The sequence below is a fragment of the Sprattus sprattus genome (genome assembly GCF_963457725.1).
Source record: "Sprattus sprattus genome assembly, chromosome: 17".
NCBI classification, from domain to species: domain Eukaryota; kingdom Metazoa; phylum Chordata; class Actinopteri; order Clupeiformes; family Clupeidae; genus Sprattus; species Sprattus sprattus.
In genome coordinates this window covers 11,905,770-11,915,769 of record NC_137915.1, presented here as the reverse complement: position 1 = coordinate 11,915,769, position 10,000 = coordinate 11,905,770, and the positions used below count along the sequence as shown (strand labels likewise).

Sequence of the window (10,000 nt, the reverse complement as noted above, 5' to 3'; positions counted from 1 at the left end):
GACTCCTACTGCAAGGATGCATTTGCTGCGCCTTGCGCTCGCTCTGCATGGAGAGTGTCATTTAGCCCCACTCACGCATCTCTGTTGCACGCAGCTACGGTCTGCCCTGCGCTCAATTCATTTTGTGAGAGTTTAATTGAGAACACAGAGTGTAGTTGCTGGCTCTCGTCTGTGCCATTACACAGGCAGTCAGCTGGAAAGGTTCAATAGCAATGCATCACAGTTGTGTTGGTGGGGGGCGGCTGTGGCAGGAGTGGTAGCATCCTGCACCATGCCTGGGTCCGAGGACCCTACCCTTCCAAGTTTGAGTGCGATCCACACTCATCTTCCATTCCTCTCACTATCTATCTCCCATTTATTTCCTGTCTCTCTACACTGTCCTGTCTCCATAAAGGGAGAAATGCCCCAAAGAACTTAACGAAAGTTGTGTTGGTAATGGACATGTCAGTTTGACTCGTAATACAGTCTAATGTGTATGTAGATCTTCATGTAAGATCGCAGTCATTCTTGCTGTCAGTACGACTTAAAACACAGTCTTGTGTGTATGTAGATCTTCATGTAACATTGCCGTTATTCATGATGTCAGTATGATTCAAAACACAGTCTTGTGTGTATGTAGATCTTCATGTAACATTGCCGTTATTCATGCTGTCAGTATGACTCAAAACACAGTCTTGTGTGTAGGCCTACATGTAACATCGCAGTTATTCTTGCTTTCGTTCCCCATGGCAGGAGGAGATCTGTCAAAGCGCTGAAGAGGAGTGTGGACAAGACGACTGCTGTCAGATGTTGTGCTTGCTGCCCTGTGGAGTGTACTCTTCTAGCCTTGAGTCATTATATGACTGGTTTCCCTTTCCTAGAGTGCCTTCTGAAACTCTGAGATTATATACAATAGCACTGCGCCATCACGGCGCCTTTTTGTGACTGTGTTGTATTACAGTTGAAAAGAACTATTTTATACTCTTTTATTACTGTGTTGTATTACAGTTGTCAAGGACTTTTGTAACTGCTGATATGTTGTTGTTTTGAATCTTTACACTCAAAACATTCACTCCTCTGTCAACACCAATAAACCACATCCTCTAAAATACTTGTGTGTTTGATACCTTTTGCCGGTCTTGTTGTTAATTGACAGTATGATATGGAGCTTGAAGTCATTTGCATGCCTGCAATGTAATTAACACTAAAGGAAAGTTGTTGGGTAACAGTTAAAGGCCATGGATTAAAAAAACTAGAAGTTTATCATGAACAAGCTTGATTTATGAAAAGGCACAGCATGTAAAATAACTTTCTGTGATTTCTGTGTACATGAGGAAGATTAGCCTCTTCCATTCACAGGCCTACTTTATGTCAGGAAAGAGAGATGGGGCAGAGAGGGGGTAGGGGGGGGGGGGGGTGTACTAGGAAGGCAAGCTGGAACATTTCACCGAGGATGCCTCCTGGACTGCCGCATGTGCTCGCGCCGAAGCTCTCCTGACTAAATAAGGGAGCGGCGTGCTTGTTCGGGGAGTACGCAGCGCGCCCTCTTGTGGAAGTTACCGGATCACCCCCCGGCTCTTTTGAAGTGAACCAGAAACAACATTCTTTATCGACCAAATAAAGCTTACCATGTGTGGGGCATGCCAGCATCCGAGGTTGGGGTGGATGGAGACTTGCGCTTCTTCCCGGCGTGTGTTAAAAATAGGGAAAACTGCCTGAGCTGTGGTTATATGGTATCAAAGCATCCATGCGCGTAGCCTTTGTCTGTCTTCCAGTGACGGTAGGGGAACCCCGCACACTAGGCTTGCGCTTAGACGATGACGTATCAAGCTGTCTGAAACCCTCTCATACACGACACAATTGAAGGTAAACCTCCCTAAAAAAAATAAACAAAGCGACCACTCTCTGTGCACAAAAGTAACAAGAAATAAAAACACTGTTAGCCCAAGCAGGTGAGTTCACGCATGTTTCTAGAAACAAATATATACGTATAAATAACCCGCGTTTGATATTTTTGGTTTCATTGTGTCTGCCACATGTATGTCCTAGTTTTGCATGGTGAGGTGGGAGTTGCTAGTCCAACCTCAACCAATGTTTCAATAGCGCACTAGTGCATAATGTTGACAGGAATAGGACACCTGCGAATTCAAATTATACACACACCTGTCAGTTGTATGCCTGCTCACCGCGCCCATCTCACTTTCATTTGTTTAGCACACAAAATGTTTGGTTAAGCGCCGGCAGTTTGGGGACACGTAGACCTTGGGATCTGTGCAATACATGTGTGGTTTGAAATTATAAAGTTAAGAAGGAGTGTTGGAAGGTGCTGACGAAGCTCTTTGTCTTCATTTTGTTTTGGTGTTTCTGGCAATTCCGCCGATGAGGAAAGGGTTAAGGAGGTGCAGCCGTCGCCACCGGTGAACTGAGATCATCTGCGTTGAGACCTCGGGTGAGAAGCACGACTCCTGCACGGCTGCGTCTTTCCAAGTCAACTAATTTTCATATTTGTATTGCTTAATCCCAACAAAAACGGTTTACTTTAAGAAAATCGTTACGGCGACAAAGGAGAGCAATAAGACGCAACTGTGGTAGAGCCAAGGTTCCTGGGTTGGGCGTCCGAGTCTTCATCCCTGGAGTTTTCCCTCGCAGATGTCACCGAGTAACCAAGCACGTCATCGTACAGTAAACAGAGGGAAGGATATCATTTTTGACAGTCCAGAGAGAGACGTAAACAAACCCCGCACGCAGTTAACCCTTGGAAACTGGAAACTGTGGTCGGGATAAGTGTCGGCTCATTTTCCCAAACCTACTCTCTTAATTTTTCCCTTTCAAGGCTACCCTGTCGGTGTCTGATGAAGTTCTCAAGACTGTGTATCGCTTGCGGATTACAGTGTACAGCCCCTCGTGCCGAGGGCGCAGTGACCGTGGCCGAGTGGTTCTGCGCGTAAAGGTTAGCTTTGGCTACAGAAAGTCAGAAGAGTCCGGAGGGCGAATGCAAGGATGCCGGTCCGACGGGGACACGTGGCGCCGCAGAATACTTTCCTCGATACCATCATCAGGAAATTCGAGAGTCACAGTAAGATTATTGGATAATTTAATTTTTGCCCTGTTCTTGTTTTGTGTCATTATTCTTTTTTGCTTGCTTTTGAGAAAAAAAACTGTGCGCATCTTGGAAAACACACAATAACATTGAATTTCAGCTAAACGTGCAGAAGGAGGCTGTCACGAATAACCTGCAATTATTACCAAAAAAAGTGATGATAATAACAACAACAATAATACTTAAACTAATAAATAATAATAATCCTACAACTATTAATATTTTTGTTAATAACTTGTAATAACAGTACTAGTACATCTAGTATAGTCCGGTTTCAAAGTAATTCAATCTGACCTCTTTGTTACTCTTTGTCTTTGTAATACGCATTTTAATACAGCTGTAAGTTTCTCCTCATGCGCAACACCAAATAGCATATTGACAAACAAGACTTTCCTTTTTCATTTCAGTAAAAATTGAATTTTAAATCAACACTTTTAAGGACTAATTGGAGACATTGAGGAAAAAAGGTTATTTTTGACTGATCTTTCCCTTTTGCCTGGGCGTGTTTCACGCACGCCATTAAACATGACTAATTGCATAATTGGAGTGACAAAGTTTCTCAATGAATTTGCAGATTGACATCTCTGTAAGTGCCCGCATATCTGTCTTCATAAATATCCTGCACGTAAACTGTCTGCTGTATGTGTTTGCTCATCATAGCCATTAAGTTAAATTATTTATACTGTTGAGCTAAACAACTTTGTTTAGTCTGTAATACATCCTACTGTCGTTTATAATTCGATGCAGAAACGTTCCCAAGCCAGCAATCCAAAACCGTCGCATCAGCGTTCTAGACTACCTGCTCCCCTTTCTTAAGGTTCCCTCCGACACGCCGAGTGATTCTATCACTGACTGGGGGTTCATTGATGACTTTTGAAACCTATTATCTTTGTATCTCGTTCTGACTTCGCTTAATTCAAATCCTACCAGGGCCAAAGTAGCCTAAGGTTATCAAATTAAATAGTCCTGCAGCTCAGAACATTTTCGACTGACGTAGTGATAGATTTGTATGTATCCCTGAGCTTATGGCGTGATGGGATCTGAGCATTTCATTTCCTCTGCAGCTCTAAAAACACATTGACATAACACCTTAGCTGTCTGCTTCATTACTGCACTGCCAAATGTCACGCGCATTAAACAGAAACCCCAGTGGTGTGGTGTGGAGTGGTGGTGCTGCTCAGGCCCCCTCTCCCAGCTGACATCTCAGTTATGCTTTCACAGTAGACGGGGCTTGCCACCAGTCGACCAGTCGAGTGGAGAATTAGCCACCGTGTTATCGCTAATTCATATCACTCTTGCTTTTTTTATCTCTTATTCCATTTTCTCAAACGCTTCTGATTGGTGATCTTCCACCCAAGCATGACTGTGTGTGAATGGCATAGTAGACCTGCCACCACATGGACATTTTGCCCTAATCTGAGGCAGATGATCCGGGAGAGCACAGCCCATCTGAAGACTGCGGGCACCAGGTGGGCAGAGGCCTGCGTTTGGCAACTCTGTGGGTGCACGGTGAGCATACTGCCAGCTTTACCCAACTGAGGTGAAAATTGAAGATTGGATGCTTGGACTTAAAGAAACAGTCCACAATTCTGGCAAAAGGTTGTTGATTATTTTGAACCCAACTGCAGATTAAAAAACACCCTCGCTCACATGATCCTGAAACAATGTGTTGATTGGCCGGAATTGTTTATGGTTCGGTCTGAACCACTGTGTTTCCTTCCCGTGTACAGCCAGGACTGTGTATTTTTTATGTGCACACACTGAACGGACAGCTAGAGGATCACGAGGAGCAATTAGCTGAATTTGACAAAAACTATATCGGATATACAAATTGTGAAGTGCACCTTTAAGCAGTCCAGACTTGGCCAGCCCATACTGTGCTGTAAGGAGGGAGAGCGTATCAGACCCCAGCCGTGAGAGAAACCCGCTCATTTGACCACATAAGGCTGAGCTACTGGGACTAAGACCATCAGTTGTCAAGCCTGTGTACATCTCTGGATGCAGAGGGGGGGTTTGCTGTACTTCCCTGCACTGGGCCATCTTCCTTTGTTTTCTTTTTTACCTTTTATTTAAACATCCAGTCTGTCGTGTAATCTATCTGTAAAGGGTGCACACGTGCAAACATCCAAAGGGATATCTGAGACAAACTGGAATAAAACCCCCTAATCCCCCTGGATCTTCTCAGGTGCAGCAAAGTGCCCACTTCTATGCCTTCTGACGGGCTGGCATTAAGTGGCATTAATCTGACAAGTCTGCCGTGTAGAGCTGAATGCCAATACTAAGAGTGCATTGGTCATCCCTTAAAATGGAGAGGATATCACTCAGATATTCTTGGACATGTTTGTGCGTTTCTGTGCCCTGCTTTGCTGGTGTTGGAGTTGTGATAATGTAGTCTGTCTTGCCATAGTGATTTTCTCTGGGTTGTGTGATGAATTTGTTGAGGTCAAGCCATATGATGGGTCTGGCAGGCACTGACAGCAGAGAGAGCCAGTGCATGCTTGTAGACTCATAAATGCCCATCAAGTGCTTCATTAAGTCCACTCTGGTTTTTTTTTGGTGTGTGTAGGTCATGGATCAACTTGGCTGTGTATTCATTTTTCAGAAATGAGGAAGAGAGATCAGAGAGCGAATCGATACTTGTCCAAGTGCCATATGAGTTTCGGGGAAAGTGATGTGTTGCTTAATTGCCACTTCTTTTCACAGCTTTTTTTTATCAGAAAGCAACTGAAGAGGTCTGTGATGGAACCTTATTAGTATTCCCTGACATGATCTTAGAGGACAAGAGGCAAGAGCTTGTTATTACAATTTTTCTCAAATGAAGACATATGCTCTGAAATAATTCACCATTTTCTCAAAACTACACACACATTCTCAAAATGACAGTCATTTCGTAACAACCATCTAACTTCCAGGTCAAAATCAAACTTTTCTCTCAGATGACACACACAAGCAGACAAAAACAAACACTATGTGACGGTCTCTTACTGGCTACTGGTTTGGTTAGACACTTCTACCCAAAAAAAATGTTTTTCCTGAAATTGATATTTTTAGGGTAATATATATTATTTCGGCATCCATACTAGCCTAACAGGAACACACTTTCAAGAGACATTCAAATCCATAGAATAAAAAACACTTTGCGTTAGTGTGTGTGTGTGTGTGTGTGTGTGTGTGTGTGTGTGTGTGTGTGTGTGTGTGTGTGTGTGACATTCAAAACAATAGTATAACAAACACTTTGCAATGTCACACTGATGATGAGTGCACAGATTTTGTCATTTTTTGTCTTTACCTAGGCAAATTTGATTGACGGATCAATACGAAAAAAATAAACAAATGAAGCAGTTGAACAGAAGAAAAAAGATTATAACATAGTGTAAATATATAAATGAATGACTCATGAATCATTCTCAATACTGTAACTACTCTCTGGTCTGCAACAGGATCACAAGATGGAACTCTTCTCCGGACTGTTTCAGAAAAACAAGATGTTTGCCCTTGACAAATACCATGGGAAATATGCCCTGGTGTGCGTGATCTGCACAGAGAACATATTCTGAAACACACTGAGAAATGGATAATATGTGTGAAAAAAAAACACGGTTTGTGGACCTGGAATGGTGACTGAACCAGGTGTGAACCAAAGCAGTCTGATACAAAACAAACAATATCCCAAATGATAGCATTCTCTGAGTGGTGTTGAATCTTAGCATCACTGGTCATGACCATACTGACCTCTGAAAAGAAGTTTCCTTCTCATCAGCAGAAGTCTGTGTACCCTAAGAAGGTGTCTGCCTCCCAGTTCTACCTAAACAAAAATATAGTTCAGTAGTAACTGATGTCACCCTTTACAAAACTATGGGTTTGTAAAGAAAACACAATGGCAGCAAGTGTAAATACAGTCCCTACATGCACTACAGGTTTACTGTACAATACACGCATTGCAGTACCAGCAATGCAAATTATGTTAAAAATGGATGCAGTTGTGAAATGGCTCACTGTAAGTTGGCTACACTCATTATCCAGCTCCATCATAGTCACCCCGTGTATGAGCACTTGAGTAATGATTGTGGTCTTTCTCTTCCTCGTCTTCATCCTCTCTGTGGGCTCCTCTTCCTCCACCACCCCTCTGGTGTCTTGTCATTTCTACATTGTAGGATCCATGGTCCCAAAGCATATCGACGTACCAATGACCCTAATTTATTGATTCTGCAATGATTGATGATTGATTTGTTACGTAATCATTTTGTGGCTTAATGTTCCCACCATGAAAAAGTTCAGATGGTGATGCCTTGAGTTGATTGTATTGTTTAGTGATTCCATGTGTTTACTAAAGGAGCATCATGTTTACACACAATGTATCAATAGTGTTTACAGTTACGAGAAAAGTGCCTATCTATAGCTAAGCTTTAGGTCATAGGTTTTATATAGGTTATAGGTTTTTATAGTTTTTTCGTAGGTTATCATTTTCAGTGAGTAAACAATAAGGAAAACATGTAATGTTAATGGTAATGGTTAAAGTCAATTTGACACAGTGCTTACTATGAGTATGTGCGCTCCACTGAAAACATTGCAACGAGATTACATCAGTTTTTTTAATGGCCAACCACTTTACCAGAGGACTTTGTTTACCAACATTGGTTGGGCCGCTGTACAGGTTCTGAAGACTGGACCTGAAGACAGAAACAACACACCGTAAAAGCCAGAAACCACACCCTGCGTATTATGGCAAGCTCATACTGGGCTCATACTACCACTTAAGTTGTTTTTGTCTTTTAGCGGCTCATACTACCACTTACATTGTTTCATCTTTTAGGGGCTCATACTACCACGTTAGTTGTTTCATTTTTTAGAGGCTCATACTACCACTTTAGTTGGTCTTGTTATTTAGCGGCTGATATTACCACTTTATTTTATTAAAACATTTTAGTGGTTCATATTACCACTTTAGTTTCCACTTCCACTTCTCCTTGCACCAGCTATCACCTCTTCCACAACAAACCCAGATGCATGGTGGAGTTATCTTTGCCCGACTGTGAAGCCCCATTACCAGTGAAGCAGATTCCCTCCAATTAACTGGTTACTGGACTCTGCGCAGCAAGCACCGGTGCTCTCGTGCGCCAGTGCTCCCATCTCCACGGCAACCCGTGCACTCCCCCGATGAGCGCTGGCGTCCTGGGAGACCACTCTCCTTGGTAGCTGCCTCCAGTCCCTCCCCGTCCCTCCATCCAACAGGGGCTAGACACAGAGGGCCTGGCTGGGGAGGAAAGCCTCACTGGGTTTAATAAAGTGCATCACTAACAACAGCCTACAGAGAGGAGGGAGGGATAGGGGGAGAGAGAGAGACAACAGGGAGAGAGAGTTAAAGAGAGAGCTTAAAAATAGAGCTGAGAAGTCTGTGTGTGTGTGTGTGTGTGTGTGTGTGTGTGTGTGTGTGTGTGTGTGTGTGTGTGTGTGTGTGTGTGTGTGTGTGTGTGTGTGTGTGTGTGTGTGTGTGAGAAAGAGAACTTGAGAGAAAGATTTAGCACACATTTATTGAACCACCAGTCAAACCTTTATCACCCTTTACGCCCCCTTGAAACACAAGATGAATGAGAACATCCAGTATTGACATCCTATTAGATCCACCTGTATAGCATCCTCAGATTAAAAGGACACCAGAAAGACTTCTTGTTGTGGGCGCTACCCAAACACAGTGTTGCCCATTATCCCTTAAGTAAAGCATATTCTATTCTTATATTAGCTGACGCCATGCCCAAAAGGAACAGTTGGACAACTCTCCAATATCTTGTCCTTTCGGGTCTTCTAGATGTCCATTTTAGCTGGGCCCGATAAACAGTTCATCAAACACACCTCCCTCTGTTTCTTCACCTTCTCCACGAGGCCACCAGCACAAATGTGATGAGAAGAGACTTCTCCTAACGTGCCTAACCAGCCTCTGAAAAGAGAGAGGACTGAGAGAGTAAGAACTTAAAGAGCTCCCAAACAAGCAAGACAGGAGGAAGAGAACTGGGAGAGAGAGTGAGAAGATGGAAAAGGAGGAAGAGAGAGAGAGATAAAGAGAAGGGAGGGAGAGAGTGATAGAGAAAGAGGAAGGGAGGGAGAGAGAGGGGAGAGAGCTGTGAGAACTGAGAGACAGCGAGAAAGAGAGAGAGAAGTAGGAAGAAAAGAGAGATGGAGAGAGAGTGAGGAAAAGAGGGAGAAAAAGAGGGAGGAAGAGAGAGAGAGAGAGAGGGAGACAGAAACTGAGTGATGAGGTGATGTGTATAGTGGCCATGCATTAGAGAGCCTGGGAGAGATGAGGTGTTGTAAGAGACACACGCAACACCACTGATGACACGCCTAAAAACTCCAGCCACCAGACGACTGTATTAAGAGTCGACCATTTGGTAGAGCACACTCACACACACACACACATACTATACACACACAAACATAAACACACGAACATACACACACACACATAAACACATAGACCAGCAGCTGTGAACTGCTCAGGCAATCCAATGATGGCAGTGGTGCAAATGCATCATGTCATCACTCTGGCTCGCCCATTACGCATGCCAGAAATAAACTGGAGCACTCATCACTCTCGCGTTCGGGATGAACAGGCCCCTCTCGTCCCACAGTCATTTAACTGCACTCTGGGACTTATCATCAGGACATTATCTGTGTAAAAACTGCACAGAGCAAAAGGGCTGCAGTAAGGAGCCAGTGTGTGTGTGTGCTGTGTGTGTGTGTGTGTGTGTGTGTGTGTGTGTGTGTGTGTGTGTGTGAGTGTGAGTGTGTGCGTCTGTGAGTGTGTGTGTATGTGTGCCGAGTGTGTGTGTGATGGTGAGTGTGTGTGCCGTGTGTGTGTGAGTGTGTGTGTGTGTGTAAGTGTGTTGATTGAGGTGACTGCTTGTCTTGGCACCATGCGGAGAT

At 43.7% G+C, this 10,000-nt stretch overlaps 2 protein-coding genes across 2 annotated transcripts in view; both read left to right on the top strand.

Moving 5' to 3' along the window:
• The window catches only part of sspo (SCO-spondin), a gene marked incomplete at both ends in the record, with an annotated part of 96,327 nt that extends 93,400 nt beyond the window's left edge, over positions 1 to 2,927 (top strand). The window contains one exon of the mRNA XM_080855448.1: positions 2,878 to 2,927. Coding sequence (XP_080711574.1) covers positions 2,878 to 2,927 — 50 coding nt within the window. The remainder of the gene's footprint in view (positions 1 to 2,877) is intronic.
• Positions 2,928 to 2,979: 52 nt separating this feature from the next.
• kcnh2b (potassium voltage-gated channel, subfamily H (eag-related), member 2b) overlaps positions 2,980 to 10,000 on the top strand; it is a gene marked incomplete at both ends in the record, with an annotated part of 194,261 nt that continues 187,240 nt past the window's right edge. Inside the window, one exon of the mRNA XM_080854705.1 lies at positions 2,980 to 3,055. Within this exon, the coding sequence (XP_080710831.1) occupies positions 2,980 to 3,055 (76 nt within the window). The remainder of the gene's footprint in view (positions 3,056 to 10,000) is intronic.